This window comes from Stegostoma tigrinum, chromosome 9, assembly GCF_030684315.1.
Source record: "Stegostoma tigrinum isolate sSteTig4 chromosome 9, sSteTig4.hap1, whole genome shotgun sequence".
NCBI classification, from domain to species: Eukaryota; Metazoa; Chordata; class Chondrichthyes; order Orectolobiformes; family Stegostomatidae; genus Stegostoma; species Stegostoma tigrinum.
The window spans coordinates 10,673,312-10,693,399 of record NC_081362.1 but is presented as its reverse complement, the minus strand read 5'-3'; the positions used below and the strand labels follow the sequence as shown (position 1 = coordinate 10,693,399).

At 40.6% G+C, this 20,088-nt stretch overlaps 1 protein-coding gene across 2 annotated transcripts in view; it reads right to left on the bottom strand.

Annotated features, from left to right (window-relative positions):
* The window catches only part of fermt1 (FERM domain containing kindlin 1), a 77,063-nt gene extending 59,154 nt beyond the window's left edge, over positions 1-17,909 (bottom strand). For both annotated transcript variants that reach the window (XM_048535427.2, XM_048535424.2), the window contains exons 1-2: positions 17,660-17,909; positions 8,644-8,817 (exon numbers count right to left, since the gene is read on the bottom strand). In XM_048535427.2, the coding sequence (XP_048391384.1) occupies positions 8,644-8,794 (151 nt within the window). In that variant the 5' untranslated portion in view covers positions 8,795-8,817; positions 17,660-17,909. The remainder of the gene's footprint in view (positions 1-8,643; positions 8,818-17,659) is intronic.
* Between the last annotated feature and the right edge of the window lie 2,179 nt (positions 17,910-20,088).

Here is a 20,088-nt window from a genome sequence, read left to right as displayed (position 1 = left end):
AGTAAACATTTAAAAAGCTAAAATTGGAGTGCTAAATCTCTGGGACTCAGTCTCTGTAAATTGTGAAATAAGTTGATACTTTGTTTTCATGACCTTTATATCTATAAGCGTTTGTTTGTTTTATTTCATATGACGAATTTATGACCTGTGTTTGAAGAACATCTACAGCCTTGTCTGAACAGGTTTGTGATAAACCATCACATTAAACAACTGCAAAAGTTAAATATATGACCTATGAAGCCAGGTTTGTTCTGGTATCCGACTTGCCCAATATGGCCATCAGCCAGAATCCTAACACAGGCAAAACATTGAATATAAAATTTAACCTTTATGAGTGGATCTTTATTGATATAGTCATCACATTAAGTTAGATGGTTTATAAAAGACGCAAATTACATAACCATGTAACACAGCACATTTTTCTGTTACTAGGGCAGAGCTGTACTATTCAGAACAGGCAGTCCCTGGGTTGAAAATGTACTCTGAACTTCAATCCATTTGCAAGACGGAACACAATGCTGGACAATGTAAAATTGTCGTTCATAAGTATGAGGGAGTATTTGGATCTTTAAAATTATTAGTACACTCCTGCACAGGATTGCATTTGTAAGTAACAGGATTCATAAATCAGGGACCAACCCCATTGCACTCATCACCAAAGCGAAAACTAATTGGTGATGAATTGTTGATTTGTAAGAGTCACCTGGTCTGTTTAAATTCAAGAAATATTTCAGCTAGCCTTCAATATCGATATCATTGAAAATACCTGCTTTAAGATACCAAAGTCAAAAGTTCACGTACCATGGAATCTCACCTAAAACTCTCGTCTGGTGCTATTTTCTAGAATTTTATGGCTGGCACACCAATGTCCAAATAATCATAATATTATGGTAATATTGCAGGGCTGGAAAGAGAAGTAATTGCAGGAGACTCTGTGTTGCATGATGCTAATAGCAGCTGATGACTAAATCATAAATTACAAACACACAAATTAACACTCAACAAAACATATTATCCAGAGGGAATGCATGCTGTGTGAGGTAATCATGCCAGAAATTGTCCTGCTTTTTACTTGTCAACTCCAAGAGGTATCTGAAGGCAGGAAACGAAGTAAGCAATTTTTGCATTTTTTCTTCCCTATAAATAAGCTGTTGCTGCAACTATTTATGCATTTACAAGATGGGGGCAGCACGTGTCAATGTCTGAGTCTACAAATTATAAATGTGGAGCTTCATTCTTTCAGGATGTGAATGATTTTCAGAGATTTTTACAATGTCAGAATTTTTAAAATTCAACTCTTACTTTTTCTGGTCTCCTTGTTATAGGAAATATGTTGTTAAATTTGAAAGGGTGCAGAAAAGATTTACAAGGATGTTTCAGCGATTAGAAGGTTTGAGCTGTAGGGAGAGGCTGAATGAGCTGGGGATATTTTCCCTGGAGCGTCAGAGGCTGAGGGGTGACCTTATAGTGGTTTATAAAGTCATGACAGGCATGGATAGGGTGAATTGCCAAAGTCTTTTCCTTATGGTGGTGGAGTCCAAAACAAGAAGGCATAGGTTTAAGACGAGAGGGAAAAATTTAAAAGGAACCCAAGGGACACCTTTTTCACGCAGACAAGGGTAAGTGTATGGAATGAGCTGCTAGAAGAAGTGGTGGAGGCTGGTACAATTACAGCATTTAAAAGGCATCTGGATGGGTAGATGAATAGGAAGGGTTGAGAGGGATTTGGGCCAAACGCTGGAAAACGGGACCCGATTAATATGGGATATCTGGTCGGCACGGAAGAGTTGGACCAAAGGGTCTGTTCCTGTGCCGTAAAACTGTGAGTCTGTCTCTCATTCCCCCTCTATTTCTCTTTCTAGACCTGATCCGATACTGAATTTACCTCCTTTAATTTGTACTCCTTTAGAGACCTTTGGCTATTTCTTTCTAAATTCTTTAACCTGTTTAACTGTTTCCCCCAATACTTGCCAAGATCTGAAGGAGCAGCCACTGCTGTGGGGGGATCTCTACATGAGTCGTAGCATCCAAATAGCAAGACCCTCCTACCTTGGGCCGTAATGAAGTTCCCAGGTTTAATGCGGAATATATGCAACTTCATGACAATTCCCCGAATGTCAAACTACGTCTAGACTTCAGAATACTGTTTTGAAAGTTTGTTACCCAAAAAAATTAGCAATAATAAATGGGCTTAAGTGCATCCATAACAGCAATATAGAATCTTGGAAATTACAGAACAGAAAGAGCCCAATCAGCTCGTCATGCCAGTGCTAATGCTAACTTTTCAAATTGGGTCCATTCTAATTATGTGTTGCATGAGTTTGCTCAAAGCTATGCTACTCTAAATATAATTTTACAACTTGCATATATTCTTTAACAATCATTTCTCAACTCAATCTGCCTCCACCACATTTCCAGGCACTGTATTCCTCATCCACACATCACCTTGTTTTATTTGCACATCACATCATTTAGCCAGGGAGTTAGCTGCACATCTAACACATTCTGCCCAGGACAGTAAATATTGACACACCAGACAGGCAAAGCACAAGTGATAATTCAAAGCCAGGCAAGGAGGCAGATCCTTAAATTCAGAAACAGGCCATTCAGAAGTGAAGCTAGGAAAAATCTTTTCACACAAAGGATGATGATCTGTGAAACTCCAGCACTCAAAAAGTAGAAGCTGTTAACTCCATTAATAACCCTGGACTAAAATCAAAGGAGTTTCATGATCAAGGATGTAAAAGCATCCGCTCCGTCTATCACCAGAGCTCAGTAGCAGTTGTGATTGTTGTCGACAAGGTGCACTGCAGAAATTCAACAAAGATCCTCACCGAGCACCTTCCAAACCCACCATCACTTCCCATTTAGAAGGACAAGGGCAGCAGATATATGGGAATACCACCACTTCCAAGTTTCCCTCCGAGCCACTCACCATCCTAACTTGGAAACATATCGCCGTTCCTTTACTGTCACCTCGGTCAAAATCCTGAAATTCCCTCCCTAAGGGCATTGTGGGTACTCACACAGCAGGTGGACTGCAACAGTTCAAGAAGGCAGCTCACCACCACCTTCTCTAGGGCAATTAGGGATGGACAATAAACTTTGGCCAGCAAACTATGTCCACATCCCACAGATGAATGAGAAAAACACATATGGATCAAAAGGTGGGTGAATGGAGTTAAGATACAGATCAGCCTTGAACCCTCTGAATGGCAGAAAAGGCTGAATGGCCTACTCTTGCTTCCTACATTCTTGTAAACTATTCAATTTTCCGTTATTCACTCTGACCAGATATTTCTGTACATGAGAGCTCAGTTAGGAAATTCATTTTAACAAAGACACATTTAACAAAGATTTAAGGCTAAAGGGATATGTAAACTATTTGTGCAGTTTGTTTGTGTGGGCGGCACGGTGGCTCAGTGGTTAGCACTGTAGCCTCAGAGCGCCAGGGACCTGGATTCAATTCCAGCCTCGGGCGACTGTCTGTGCGGAGTTTGTACATTCTCCCTGTGTCTTCCTCCGGGTGCTCTGGTTTCCTCCCACAGTCCAAAAGATGTGCAGGCTAGGTGGACTGGCCGTGCTACATTGCCCGTAGTGTTCAGGTTTGCGTGGGGTTATAGGGGGATGGGTCTGGCTGGGACGCTCCAAGGGGCAATGTGGACTTGTTGGGCTGAAGGGCCTGTTCCCACACTGTAGGGAATCTAATCTAATCTAAAAACCTCACTGAACATTACCATATTTCAATTATACAGAACTTTAGGACGCTAGAACATTTCAAAGTGCTTCATACGATAAATTAATTTTGGAAATACACTAATGGTAAGGTCCTGCGGAGTGTTGCTGAATAAAGAAATCTTGGTGTGCAGTTCATAATTCCTTGGAAGTGGAGTCCCAGGTAGGTAGGATAGTGAAGGAGGTGTTTGGCATGATTGCCCTTATTGGTTAGCATATTGAGTGAAGGAGGTGTTTGGCAGATTGCCCTTATTGGTTCGCATATTGAGTGAAGGAGGTGTTTGGCAGATTGCCCTTATTGGTTCGCATATTGAGTGTAGGAGTTGGGAGGTCAAGTTGTGGTGGTACAGGACACTGGTTAGGCCACTTTTGGAATACTGCATGCAATTCTGATCTCCCTGTTACAGGAAGGATCTTGCAAAAGTTGAAAGGGTTCAGAAAAGAGTTACAAGGATGTTGCCGCGATTGGAGGGTTTGAGCCGCCATGGAGAGGCCGAACAGGGTAGGGCTATTTTCCCTGGAATGTCGGAGGGTGAGAGGTGACCTGACAGAGGTTTATAAAATTATGAGGGGCATGGATATGGTGAATAGACAAGGCCTTTTCCCTGGGGAGGCAGAGTCCAAAACTAGAGGACATAGATTTAAGATGAGAGGGCAAGATTTTAAAAGGGACCGGAAAAGCAAAATTTCCTCGCAGAGGGTGGTGCATGTATGGAATGAACTGCCAGAAGAAGTGGTGGAGACTGGTGCAATTACAACATTAAAAAGGCATCTGGATGGGTATATGAATAGCAAGGGTTTAGAGGGATATGGGCCAGATGCTAGCAAATGAGAACAGATTAATTTAGGATATCTGGTTGGCACGGACGAATTGGACCAAAGAGTCTGCTTCTGTAGTGTATGACTCTATGGCTCTATGACTGTTGTTCTATGGACAGACAAGACAATCATTTCCCACATATGATCATAAAATGAATGACTGCTCTGTATTTTCATTTCACCAGTGGTACTGGTGGAAAGAGAAATGTTAACCAGGACATTGAAACAACTTTGCTTGATTTAAAAAGGCATGGTGTTCCTTTAATAGCCATCTGAAACAGTGAAAGATTCATTTTAGCATTTCAGTCAATGGATAATACTTTAGGAAAAGCAGCAGTACCATGGTGTTGTATGAGAGTCAACTCTTGAGTTTCAGTCTTCACAGACATACAGTTTATGATGGACACAAAAATGCTACCAAGCTGACACAGCAACAGAAATTTGCTCACACTTTGTACTAGTTTGATTATTACTAAAGAGAAAACAGAGCAATTTGAGGGTCTTTGGAAATTTTTTCTTGCATCTGTGCCTAAGTACAAATCAGTCTAATATATCCAGATATTTTCTCTTATCAACATATTCAGACACATTATGACGATACCCCCGGAGAAGGTGAGACTTGAACCCAGCTCAAATGCATGGACAGTACCACTGTGCCATAATAGGCCCTTCGGCTGGTCATTTATTTTATGTAATCAAATTGTTCAGAGATGCTGTTGCACACCTCAGGACTAGGTATGATTTGAACCCAAGTCTCTTGGTTCAGAAACAGGGAAACTACCACTTTGCCATGGGGCCCCCTCCTACGCAGTCAATATTCTGTACATTCATTGCCTCCAGGTGACCTAACACATTTGGGCACAAACCCAACCAGGCTGAAGTCATCTGATAATTAACCAGGAGTCATAATAAGGTCTCTTTTAGTTAAAACTGTTGATGATTACTCATGCAAATAAACATATCTCTCATTTTTAGAATATCACTGTGAATCTTTAAGGAAATCTCCTTCATTATTCAGTCTCTAACACGCTCTGAACACTATAATTACAAGGTCCATTGAAGAGAAGTTGAAATTGTTACTTTATTGCTGGTTTTCAAAGATCCTTGGCTGGACATCTTGCCCATTTCATTGAAGAACCAGCAATCATGTCTACATAAAATTAACAAGGACAAAGCTAATGTTGTGTTAGAAAATAGCTTTTCATCAATGCTATATTAAGCAACAGTATCCTTTAGTTTCAAGGAATGAAGCATATTTTCACAACTAGCTTTATCAAGAAAGTTCAGTAATCGTTCCACATAATGCCTGACTCTTTCAGATCGACAAATTTCCTTAGGATCCTGTAGTGGTGGTTGACCCACTGGTTTGACAGTTCTGGTCATGAATCTTGAAAACATGCATTATATGCTTCCTTGTTGACATACTGGCCTATTGTGATGATCAATGCAATTGATAAAATCTTCTGCAAAAGTTGTTTGAACAAATTTATTACCAGTACGCAACAGAAAATTCCAACAGAATTGAGCTGCCAGAGGAAGTGGTGGAGGCTGGTACAATGACAACATTTAAAAGGCATCTGGATGGGTACATGAATGGGCAGGGTTTAGAGGGATATCGACCTAATGCTGGCAAATGGGACTAGATTAATCTAGGATATCTGGTTGGCACAGACGAGTTAGACCAAAGGGTCTACTTCTACTCTGTATAGCTCTGTGACTCTAGCAGTATTGACATTTAAAAGCTCAACCCAACCATTATCTTCCACCTTGGTTTTAGATGTTTAAATTGTTACTTCAAATGAATAGTAATCTCAACAATGCAAATGAGTTGTGGTCTGCCTCCATGATGTCATGCAATTTTGCATTTGTCATTGCACTCAACCAAGAATATCTCAGGACTTTAAAATCAGGTCTCTACTCTTTCTCAGCCAAATACTCCCCCTTGGAGGCATCATTTGTAAGCACAATGTTAGGTTTAAAAATACATGCCAACAGCACTCAGCTCTTATTTTTCCACTCAAACATAATCCATTTACTGCCGCTGTGTTGTCCGATTGATTGCCTGATATTTAGTCAAGAATAAGCCACAAACTGTTCCAGTTAAATGTTGGGGTGGCCAAAACTATCTTCTTTGGTCTCTGCCTCTTACACTTGCACCTTCACCACTGATATCTTCCCCTCCCCTGCCACTGTTACAGGTTGAATCATAGACTCAAAGTTCTTTTGTTTTCGACCGGACCATATCCCCTGAAAATATTTTATGAAGGTAGCCTAGATCTGAACTTTTTCTTTATTTCAAAGGCAAATGTGAAGTGTCTGTTGAAGTGCAACGTTAAGTAAAACACAATTTATTTAAACATGATAGTTAAAATACAAACAAAGGATGAGGAATTTAGATTAACTTAACTCTATAGCTTCACCCTTAAGCTATGCATCTGATCTGTTACACACTCCGTTGCCAACATCTTTACTTTGGGTTCCACAAAATCAACTGGCCCTGTCCCTGTAATGGCCTGTATGCTTTTGTCACTCCAGATCAGGCTATTGCAAAGTGTCCTCGGTTATTCTTTCATCCTTTATGGCCTGTTTTAGCTCTACTTCCTGCATACTATCTTGCAACAAATCCCAATCAACCCATCATCTCTGAACATTGAACACATCACATTTAACCCATCCATGGTTTTGCTGTTTCCTATCTTTTCCCAGCCCTCCAATATCCATAGAATAGTCTTCCTGACTCTGGTTTTTTCTCCATGATTTCAGCTGAACCCATCCCAGGCTTTCAGAGAAGTAAAGTGAAAACTAATCAGTTAATAGTGTTCTTTATGTACATATTGAGCTTGAAAATGTAGGATTGTGACATTAAAAGGAGAGAGAATAGATGTAGATTTTTGCATTTTCCTTGACATTTTCCAGTTTTAACAGTTGTATTCACTAAGATAAATGCTGATGATGGAACTGAACTTTTAAATATTTCTCTTTTAAATTTGGAGGAATGTAGGAAATAGAAGCAGGACTATGCTTCTTGGCCTCCTCATGCCTGCCCTGCCATTCAACTAGATCATAGCTGATCTTCTGTTGCAACACCATTTTCCAGTATTATCCCCATATCCACATCTTTAATATATAGATATCTACAATATTTTTAACATCTGTTATTGGTATGTCACTGATGTAGGATTGGTCTAAATTTATTGTTTATCCCTGGTCTTCAGGAAAAGATGCTGAAGTGCCTTCTTCTGGAGCTGTCGGGGCACGCCTGCAACCGGAAATTTCAAGATACAGACCCCTTAACAAATGGAACAGCATGCTTAGATATGAGGGGGAAGTTTATATCCCTACTGTTGAAACTCAACCATTTCTAGGCCTCACATCTTCTACAATTTTTGACCAAAATGAACACCTTGTTGTTTTACATTGTTGAATCCCAGGCACTCTCTGCAGCTGGTGGACTGCTTCCTAAGTAATTCCATTTGAGGATACCTCTTAATTTTACATATATAAACAAGGCTCTGACTGAACCTGGGTCAGAGCTACAGCAGCAGAGTGGGAGACATCCAGAGACATTTCAGTTCCCATGTTTTAACAGAGGAATAGCATTGACCACACTTGTCTGATCTTTCCATTTCTCACACTCTTTACAACCCCTGGAAATGACTGAACTAACACAGAGCCAACTCACTTCAGGTTCTGGAGGGCTCTTTGCTTAGAGACTGTACCTTAATGGGTGCTACATTGAGACTTCCTAAACATCTGTGAGTTAAGACAAGTATAGAGAATGGAGGTCAGGATGATTATTTCATCAAACCAGTAGGCATCAGCTGCTGTTTACCTGGCAGCTATTTTCATATAAGTTTGGAAAACATATCCTTTGGAGCAGAGTTGATTTCAACTTAGGTCTTAAAAGTGTCTGAGCCATCACTCTAACTCCTCACATCTTGTCCTTCACACATTACTATAATACAATGTCACAAGTGAGAAATAAACAGAGATTTAAAATGTAGTTCCACAGACAAGTGAGAATTTTCTGAAAGTTGATTTGTTAATCATTCGTCATGTATTTGGAGACAAATAAAAATTTTCACTTACGAATTTGCTCCACTAATTTTAGCATGACGCCTCCAACATGAAAGTCCCCTGTTACTCTCAAATTAAACTCCAAAGGTGTATCTTCATTTGGCTGATCCACTTGAACATTAAGTTCCCACGAAGAGGCTCCACAATCATTTGAGGATGACATCTTGTCAGGATCTAGTTACAGCTCTATTAATGAAAAATGTACAAAATTTACTAAGGTTAACATTTCAATTCTTAGTGACTTTGCCGAGCCTGTTAGGGATGCTCATGAGTCAGCAGCACAAAATGGTCAACAGCAGTCCATGGCTAATGCTGCAGAACATGGTCAACAGTAGTTAGAGACCTTGGGAAAATATTTGCTTAATGTAGTCTTCGCAAGTGGAACAACAGTAACTCTGTAGACTCAGAGTTACTGGGCTGAGATAGAATGCGCTGCTGCAGTTGCCTTTGCATGAGACATTTCACAATTAGTTGTTTCTCTTAAATTGTTTAATCAAAATCAGTTACAATATTAAGAGTTGGTTTTTAGTAAAGATCCTTCACACGATCATAGATGTAGATTCTGAAGTAGTTATAGATCCGCTTAAAATGAAAAAAAAATTCACCATAAGTATTAGAAGAAGAGATTCGAACCGGTTTCAGACAGTAAAAGCAGCATCCCTCCCACTTCACCCCCACCTCCAACCATTACAGGGAGAAATGAATCATAGGTACCGAAATTAGCTGACATTGGCATGTGGATTGGATGACATTAAGGCACAACTTGTTAGCTAAAGAATTCTGACATTAGGTGTAACCACATTATTTTGTTGGAACTGATGACAAAAACAAAATCAATATTCTTTTGCATTTCCTGTAATGAGGGATTTAATAAGGTCTTGAAGCGATAGGCAAGTCTCCAATTAATTGGCAGTCAACACGGTATAGCTGGCAAATGTGACTTGAATACAGTATCCAATGTGAAAAGCCTCAAGAAGGGAGGTAAGTGTGTCTGGGAATCATCATGAAGGACCTGGGGATGAGCCCATAAGACTGTCCATCTCTTTGTCATTCAGTGATATGATTGGCTTAATTGGAAATACACCGAAATTGCCAGGACAAGCACAAACTGTATAAGATGCTGCACCAGACAGCCAGTTACAAAGGGGTAACTCAGCATCAGTGACTGATAGTAAACAAGGGGGAGGGGGGAGGCAGGGGCCGGGCATGTGCACGCTAAGCTTGAACTGTATAAGCAAAGACATTCCAAAATTCTTCATGTGCCTTATTGCTCTGGGGAAACGAAACTGTATTGTGAATAAAGCTGCAATAAAGGTTATCTGAAACCATGCCGTGACTCAGATCCTCTTTGGAAAATATCAGGTCTAACAGAAGGGCGGTGCAGTGATTCAGTAGTTAGTACAGCTACCTCACAGCACCAGGGACCTACGTTCAATTCCACCTCGAGCGACTGTGTGGAGTTTGCACATTCTCCCACAGCCCAAAGTTATGCAGGCTAGGTGGATTGGCCATGATAAATTGCCCATAGTGTTCAGGGATGTGTAGATTAGGTGGGTTGTAGGGGGATGGTTTGGGTAGGGTGCTTTAAAGGGTTGGCGTGGATTTGTTGGGCTGAAGGGTCTGTTTCCAAACTGCAGGGATTCTATGATGATAGCCTAACACCTGATAAAGTGTGCAATGTCTTTCATGTAATTCAAATTTTAACTAATGTAATTTTCAAAAAGACAGAGTCAGGAATTTTCAAACAGCAGCTAATTAAATTCATTGTACACCATGGAAATTTCAATCCATCAAATTCATTGTGTGAGGCATTTGCATTTCAGTGTTTTTATAGGTTAAGATCCTCACACCATCACTCGACAAATACAGCGTACAATGTAGTGCTGAATCATCCAAAGCCAGTTTAGCCTCCCACCTGTATAAAATCAGTTAACAGCAACTAGTCGTTGACTGGAGGAATGCAATTAGTTTTGGGGGCCCGTGTAGCAAAGGGTTAAAAGATCTTCCAAAAGTCTCACCCATGATCAAACTCCATTAAGTTCTTGCCTTACAATGTGAGCTATTGTGCGTGAAAATGAACTAAGGACATGATTGGACTGATATGAGCATACCTGCACATGCGTGCTTGCACATACATACGCATCGACACACATACAGGAGAAGAATACAGGAGCTGAATGTTATTTAAATAGAGAAAGACTGAAGAAATCTGCAAAACAAAGTGATTTGGGAGTCTTCATCCATGAATCACATAAACCCAGTATCCAAGTCCAATTGGGAAGGCAACTGGAATGCTGGCCTTTATGTTACAGGGAATGGAGCATAAAAGTAAAGAGGTTTTGCTGAAGCTATACAAGGCATGAATAAACCCATAGTTAGAATATGATGAACAATTCTGGGTGCTTATTTAAGAAAGATTCACTGGCATTGGAGTAAGTCCAGCCAGGGTCCCCAGGCTGACAACAGGTATACAGTTATTATCATGTGAGAAGAGGTTAAGTGGGTTGGGCTTGTGCTCATTGGGATTTAAAAGAATAACAGGCGATTTATAGAATCATACAATCCCTGTCGTGTGGAAGCAGTTCAATTGACACACAGAGTCCACACCGGCCACTCTGAACAGCATCCCACCCAGATCCAGCTCCCTATCCTATTTCTGTAACCCTGCATTTCTCATGGCTAATCTACCTAGCCTGCACATCTCTGGACTCAATTCCAACTCCAATCTTTAACTTTCCTGCCTTGTCCCCATAACCTTGAGTCTCTTCTTTATTAAAGATCTATGTCAGTCTTGAATCTACTAATAACCCTGCACCAATAGCCCTTTGCGGTAAAGAATTCCACAAATTCACTACCCTCAGAGAAGAAATTCCACCTCATCTCGGTCTTAAATGTGCAATCCATTACTCTGAAATTTTGCCCTAGGTCCAAGACTTTCTCACAAAAGGAAACAATGTCTTTGCATCTTGCCTGTCAAGTCCTCCAAGAATTATGTTAAGATTCAAGACCTGTTGAAACATACAGGATTCTTAGGGGACTTGACAGGGTAGGTGCTGAAAGGTTGTTTCCCCTTGTGGGAGCGTCTGGAACTGGAGGGCAGAATCTCAGAGGATCACCTTCATAAGACAGAGAAGGAGAAATTTATTTTTTGAGAATGGTATACCTGTGGAATTCTTTATTGCAGAGGGCTTTTGAGGTCATTCAATATGTTTAAGACTGAGACAGAGAGATCTTTAATCTGTAAGGGAATCAAGAGTCATTGGGAAAACGCATGAAAATGGTGCTGATGTTGATCAAATCAGCCCCGGTCTCATTGAATGATGGAGCAGATTAGATAGGAGCAGAAGTAGGCTTTATGGTCTTAACAATAGGAGTAAGGGAAATTCCAAAACCTAACAGGTTTTCACGAAATATATATACATATACGTTCCACTGAATTTTTCATATGTTAGCCCTGCTTCGAAAAGGCTCGCAGTAGTTGCAAAATTTCATTTTCCATTCATCAGCATTGATATCTACCAATAAAAACAATGGAAATAAAATGAGATGATGCAGTGTGGAGCTGGAGGAACACACCAGGCCAGGCAGCATTAGAGGAGCAGGAAAGCTAACACTTCAGATCGGGACCTTCCTTCATCAACAGTTCTTACTAGCTCTGAAATAAAATGATGCAGGTGATCCATTCACTCCAACTTTATAGCTGTTTGCTATTATTGATCACTGTAAGTTATTTAAATTTTCAGATCCATCTAATTTTCTTGAATATCTTTTAAAGCAGTTAAGCTGGTGGTTAAACTGAGTGGCGGCAGAACTGAGTCACGAAAAGTTTTCTGTTTCTAGCATCAACACCAAGTCTTAAGTATAATGAACTCAGGTACAGTACAGCATATAATCATTGCAAGTCTTCCTCCATTGTACCTCAAATAAATGTTCTTCAATTGAATACTTCTTCTTTTACATTGCAATACTCCCATATCTGCATGCACCAGTCTCATCTCCTCTGGGTGAATCTGCCAACTATTGGTGGGTTACTAGCAGTTTGACCTTTGTGAGCTTCTTCATCTTACTGAACCTCACTTCACCGAGGACCCTTATGATTGCTGAAGACTTTTTCTTTTATTCATTCACAGGATATGACTAGGCCAGCATTTATTGTCATTCCCCAATTGCCCAGGTGGCAGATAAGAGTTACATGTAGACCAGTTCAGTTAAAGTTGGCAGATTAATTTCCCCTAAAAGGCATTAGTGAACCAGATGACCTTTTCCTGAAAATTGACAATAATTTCTTGTTCATCATCAGACTCCTAATTCCAGACTTTTACTGAATTCGGATTCCAGCGTCTGCAGGATTTGAACCCGAGTCCACAAAACATCATCTGGATCTCTGGTTTAATAGTCTAGCAATAATACCATGAGACCGTCACCTCCTCCTAGATGACCTTGAAGATATCTTCTGCAATAACCAAAACATTCTGTCCTCTGGTATACATTTGCATGACTTTTATTATCACATTGGTCAGACATGAAAAATGTTAGCTCCTTCTGAATGGTCAACATAGTTAAAAGAACAGAAATCCCCATCACAAGAAAACCTGTCCAGATTTTCCTATACTCTGATTATTTATGCAATTTAAACTCCAATGTATAGATTGGGCTCCGGCTGGAGTCTACAAATATGAAGATGAGTTTAAAGAATTCAAGCAGTATAGTGCAAAACACTTTCTCCACCCTCACCCATTGCAGTGAAAGGCAAAACTTTGGATCTTGAAATGCTCTACAAGATTACTAATTGTAGAGGGAACACAGGGAAAATGCAATTTTACCCTTTTAAAGAGTCACAAATTGCAAAGCTGTGAACACAGTGAGCTAAACTACCTTGCAATGTATTGACACTGAATGGCAGTAACTCTAAATTTTCTTCAACCATTTGTTTACATTGCACAAGGGTGTTTAAATATTCTCGGAACGGTTGGTCGCTGAAAGCATTTTGATGCTTGAGGTACCATTGCAGTGAGGACAAGGAAGAGTTTTCTCAGTGGTACATCAGGCTACGAAAGAGCAAAGGAAGAGTCAATCAAAGCTCTGAGAATGAATAAATGCTCTCTGTAGCAGAGCTGGCTACAGACACAGAAGTTAGGGAAACAAAAAATAACCAAACTATCTCATATTCTTCTCAATAATTATGGAGAGGTGCAACAATGGCTTCCAGTGGGGAATATGCAAGTGATTTTCAACATTTTTATGTTAAAACAATCTAGTCAATGCAAATTCTCGCTCACTCCAATTATTGAAAACTATAACTTTTGCAGCTTCATCCTCTTTCAACAGATCAACAGGGTATAAAGTTAGAGATAATGGGAACTGCAGATGCTGGAGAATCTGAGATAATAAAGTGTGGAGCTGGATGAACACAGCAGGCCAAGCAGCATCTTAGGAGGACAAAAGCTGATGTTTCAGGCCTAGACCCTTCATCAGAAAATCAGAATTTTCTGATGAAGGGTCTAGGCCCGAAACGTCAGCTTTTGTGCTCCTAAGATGCTGCCAGGGTATAAGGTTATCTCTTTTTACACACCCAAAGCATTGTTATAAGTTTAGAAACAGATGAAAGACTCAGAACACCACAATAATTTGATTCTGATACATCTGAGAAGTTTGGGAAACCTCCAAGCTTTTCTGCAGTTCATTTGCTACAGTCTTCACAATATATTTTGACTTTCTCCCAGTGACAGCTGCATTGTACATTATTATGGAACTTGCCAGTCTCATGGCATCTGAGATTTTCCTGACTTTGACATCAATTCATCTTGCCTCCCATACTTATAATGACTGAGCAGTCGGCATCAGCCTACTTCTGTACTCTGTGATAATGGAAGACAAAAAGGAGCAGGAAAATCTCAATTCTGGCAGCTGCACCTACAAAAAAAACACAGATGGCTGCACATCTGGTTATCCAGATGGGCACAACATAAATGTTTGGCTGAATTCCAAGGACTTGTTAATGGATTACATGTTCACACAGACTGAAATAAAGTGTTAGTTTTGATTGATAGAAATCTTTAAAAGGTCCCAACAAGTTATTCTTTGATTATTTTTAATCAATGTCTGTACATGTATTTGGATGAGATTAAGAATTGTCAAGTAGGGTAAAACTTCTGTCATTACGATTGGCATTGTCAGAGTGATGCTTTGAACTGGCCGTATGAGCAGCAGTCTTTCCCAAAGCAGATTTCTTAATATGTAGTTATCTTTCATGAGCATTTCAAGACATTTTAAATCAGATTTGTATCTTGCATTGGTCTGAACATACTGCATTACTGGCTGAGCAGGCATTTTCGTAATTTCAAATAATTCCCAAGTACGGTCCATAACTTCTCCAAGGGGCTGCACATCATGTGTGCTCAAGAAGCTGGTCATTCTCCACAAAATTTGAAGGGTTTGGGATTGCAGTTTTTTTTTGGACGGTGGGGTGGACAACATGAGATTCCTATTCCCACAGTAGAACAGTCCAAGTCAGGAATTCAGGATTAAAATGCCCTTCCCACACACATTGCTTTAACCCAGGCCAGCAAAAATTGTCAGAGCCCTGAACTGAGACGAGAATCCTACAAATGAGTCACGCCCACCGTCTTTAATGACCTGCAAAGACACTTGTCTCCATGAAAATCCAGCCTGTTTTTGCCACTGTATCAACACCGCTCATAGTAATGAAGATGTGTGTTAGGTCACCCCCTCAGTCATCTTTCAAGATCAACAACATCAAAGGCTATAGAAAATACTGAAGAGAATGACAAACCTTAATGCACCTTGTCACATAACAACACAATGATCTCATTTAGTATTGGGCTTCGTGTTTTGAGTAGGGTGGAAGACACAAAGGATTCACCAGACATTGACATATGTACATCATTGGTTCTTGACATTTCATACCTAGACCCAGTATGCAGCAGCAAGCAAATGCGAAGCTTAGCAATCTTGAGGATTGCAGATGTTTTAGTCTGTAGAGAACCCTCAAATGGTTCTCCCCATGTCTGCTGCCTTTGCCCATGATTACCTAAGTGAACATCAATCCCCAGGCATATATCTTAATTTAGTGCTAATTACAGCTGAAACTCAATCTTACTAACCAGGTCAATTCAAATGCATTCAGCTCTGCTTACCCAAAATAAAGGGTAGTGTTATAGACTAATGTCAATAACTATTGATTTCATGCCAAAACTTAGCAAGGTTTTCACTGATATAACAAGATGTAGAGCTAGATGAACACAGAAGGCCAAGCAGCATCCGAGAAGCAGGAAAGTTGACGTTTCAGATATTTCTGAAGAAAGGTCCAAACCAGAAACATCAGCCTTCCTGCTCCTCTGATACAGCTTGTCCTGCTGTGTTCATCCAGCTCTACACCCTGTTATCTCAGATTCTCCAGCATCGGCAGTTCCTACTATCTCTGAAAGGTTTTTCACTTTTAGATTTTCTCAACCATTTTGTTATAAATATTTAAAAAATTCAAAAGATGGTTTCTTTTTATATCAGTTATGTAAAGTCACTGATCCTTAAGTTTCAAAGATCTACTACGTAATTGTCAGGAATCAAATTTTGGAAACAATATTCTCTTTTGTTACAGGAAGAAGGCAAAACTAATGGATTGTATATCTATGGTAGTTACCAGCTTTTCTTTGCTCTGTTCTTTCATCAATTGCAGTGTGTGGAAGCTGATACCGTAAGTACAGTTCACGTCCACCTGGATTGCAAAATACGTCATATTCCACTCCAAATCCCATTTATCCAACATCCCAATCTTCACTGACACACTCCACAACTACCTCATGCTTAAAGTCAGAATCCTTGTGTTTACGTCCTCTCCCCATCTGAGCTCCAGCAATCAGGCCTTTAGTGGTATCTGGACCCTTCTTTTGTGTCACTGGCAGCAATACCACCCGAGTCTTGATTCTGTTTTATTTTCACCTAAAGTTACCATGCCTCTTCATATCTATCTTGTTTGAGACTCTACCTAACATACACCTCAGTCAGCTTTTCGTGAGCTGTCCCAATACAGTATTATTCGACTCAGCATTCAATTTTTAAAAACAAATGTCTACACCCTACTAAAATTTTCCGGTTTTGTTTTCTCACCAACAAGCATGGTGATAGCCAAATGCAAGTCATCATTATTGGTATATAAATCTTTCAAAGAGTAACTGAACTACATGTTAACACAAAGGGAGGATAAGTCAATGATTATTAACCGTCTTTTGACCAATAAATCAGAACGCAGGAATACTGCCACACCGAGCGAAGACTTCAAACAAAATTGTCCAAATCCGCTGCCCAAGATTGAAAACTACAAAGTTCAGATTGAAAATCTGGTTATCCCACATTCCTTATGATAATTTTGCAGAGGAAAAAAAAGACTTTGTAATGTAACCGGAACTTTGATACCATAGGGCTGTTCAGCAAGTGGTTACTTGTGTGAAGCATTCTCGTGGCTATAAACGCCAGATTTTTGAAAATATTACCGAACCACCAGAAACTAGTGAAGTGCACAACAATGGCTCTATCGAAGTGGAAGAAAAATTAAAGGCGCATATTCATTAGCAACAGAATCTTGCGAGGTGGCGGCAGGCGAGGGTAGGAATAAAAGGCACAAAAGGTTCCAACAAAAAAACTATCAGAGTGAGGAAGTCAAACCGAGTTAAGTTGAGAGAACTACAAAAAGTTTGCGTTGAGGGATTCCCTTCAAGATTACAATTCAAGTTTGATTTGGGAAGGAGACCTCCGAAAAGGTGACAAAAAATGTATCACGAGCTTATAAAAGGTGTGGGTCCTGGGGGGATGATAAAACCGTGGGGAAAGCGGAGGACTAAAACACCCCCACCCCTTTACCCTGTCCAGTGAAGTCGCTCTCTGTCTCGTGTTGTCCCCTCGTGAACCGCGTTCTCCCGCGCCCCTGTCAAATGTCGTCAAGAAACTTCTTTCTGGCAGCAGCTACTTACAAAAAAAACCGTACTCCCCGCTAAAGAAAAGGAAAACTCACCTTTACAGAAGGCTCAGAAAGAGAAAGAGAGAGAGAGAAAGCTACTCGACATTCAGCTTCAATATAAATCCCTGCTGCGTGTACAACATGAAAACAAAACAACAAAAGCTGCCCAGTTCTTGTTTTAGAAACTCTCTCAGTCAGTTTTGCATTCTGACCCAATCCTGTCACTGGCAACGCGGCGCTGAAAGTCGGGGAGGAGAATGTAAGGTGAGAGAGATTCCAAACCATCCCCTAAAGGCATGAAGATTTTCACTGACTTCCTGCCAGCAAAGGTATGCTTTCTGCAAAACCCGGAACCTCTGGGCTGCACAACACAAGTTCTCCAAAATGTAAAGTGAATCTTCATCTTTCCCCATGCCCAGAAAGTGTTCTTTTATGTTTGAGTTAGGAGTATTGCAGTACAAGTCAGGTGTGACATGCAAAGTCCGTTCACAGATCAATAGGCTATACAGTTGCATTTAACCTATGGTTCAAACGAATTTAAAAACACACACAGTAGTACATGGAATTGAACATACGAGATCATAGAATTCCTGCAGTGTGGAAGCAGTCCACCCGACCCATCGAGTTCACACTAATCCTGCAAAGAATATTCCATCCAGACCCACCCCATCCCTGTAACCCTGCGCTCTGTTGCTTACCCCAGTTTGAGGATCACTCGTGTAGAGCGCCTCACTCTCTAATCAAATCAGATTGCATCTTTTATTTTCTTTATTCATTCTTGGGATGAGGGATTTGCTAGCTAGTCAGTATTTAATGCCCAAAGGGCAGTTAACAGTCAACCACATTGCTGTGGTCCTGGAGTCACTTGTATGCCAGGCCAGGTAAGGGTGGCAGTAATGAACCAGATGACTTTTTCCCCCAACAATTGACAATGGATTTGTGGTCATCATTAGACTCATACTTCAGATTTTTTTTTTCTGAGTTCAAGTTTCACCATCTGCTGCAGTGAGATTGAATATGGGCCTCCTAGAACATTACCCTGGCCTCTGGTTTATCAGGCCAGTGAAAATCCCACTAGGCCATCACCACCCATCCCGGTAATCTACCTTTACACTGCATTGAAACATGTTCTGAATCAGTCGCAGGTATTTTACCCCAGCCTCAGAGGTGAAGCTTTTTAATCCCTTTCTTTCTCTTGCATGACCTGTCAACTGAACTTTAAATTAATGCCCCTGTCTACGAACAAATCGGTTGCTCAGATGAGTTATGGCAGACTGTCATTACAGCTTGTGATTCCACTGTCACGTGACATTAGGCGGAATTTTCCCATCTGAAGTTAGAGAATGGAAGCAAGCATGTTGGATACCATTTTATCTGCCATGGGCTTGGGTGATTTATCCATGCAAGTGAAATGATGTATGCATTACATGGTGAAGAGTGTGCCAAGTGAGCCGGAAGTTCTCGTGGCTGTCTCAGAACCACAGAAGAAGAGTTACCTTGGTCATTTAGGATGAGGTAGATGCAGATCTATGAGAAAACTAAGACAGATTTTGTTTTATATAGTGTGTTATCAGAGGCAGGTCTGAGCCCTGAGCTTCTGACATCCTTCACAATAAAGTGTAACATTATGCTCGTAGAAGGTTATGCTTCCGAATGACTGTAATGTGTTGATAAAGGATGTGGAGTGCTGTGTAATTTGCATGTGGGTGCTTGACACATTGCTTGTATTTGCTCCTTGTATAAGACACATGGCAGGAACCATCCCCCAACTCCTCCTGAAAATGCCCCACCTCCAGCATTTCTCCCAGTGGTAAAAACTGCACACCTTCTGTCGTGATTCAGGGAATGGTAGCAGTAATGTGGAGCTTCAAATCCTTGGGATTCTGTGGCTTTGGCCTTGTGAGAAGATGAGGGAAGCATTGTGATCCATCAAGAACGTTGAACTGACAGATCACAAAGTGTCAGTCAGGGGCACGGTATACTCCTACTCATGAAGAGTTCTTCATGATTGAAGGTCTGCATTAGATTGTTCGAAGAAAGTTGACTTCTAGTTTGAAAGATAAATGACTATGTCTAATCATTTATGTAATTATGAATGCATTGGTCCCTTAGAAGAGCTCACGTTGTAGCCCAAACCCTTTGAAAAAAGAAATTGCTTAACTCTCCCACTTTGCTAATGGTTTGTTTCAATTTCAGACCTTACAAGCCATTTGATTCCTGGAACAATATGGTGAGGTTTTAACTTTGAGAGTGCATGAGTGACCTATTGGCTCTGCCTGTGACCCATAATCTACTGCTCGTTCAACGTGTTCCACTTTCCGTTACCATCTCTGACTCCAGTTATCCTTCCCTTCCCCTGTTTCAGTTGAGTCCCTTTACGCTGTTATTGATGTGCCCTGTTTTCTCCCACTCCTGATTGCTTGAGAGTCCTAAATCCTTGCTGGCTCTCAACCCCTCCCCATTTTAATGCCAGGGTGACCATG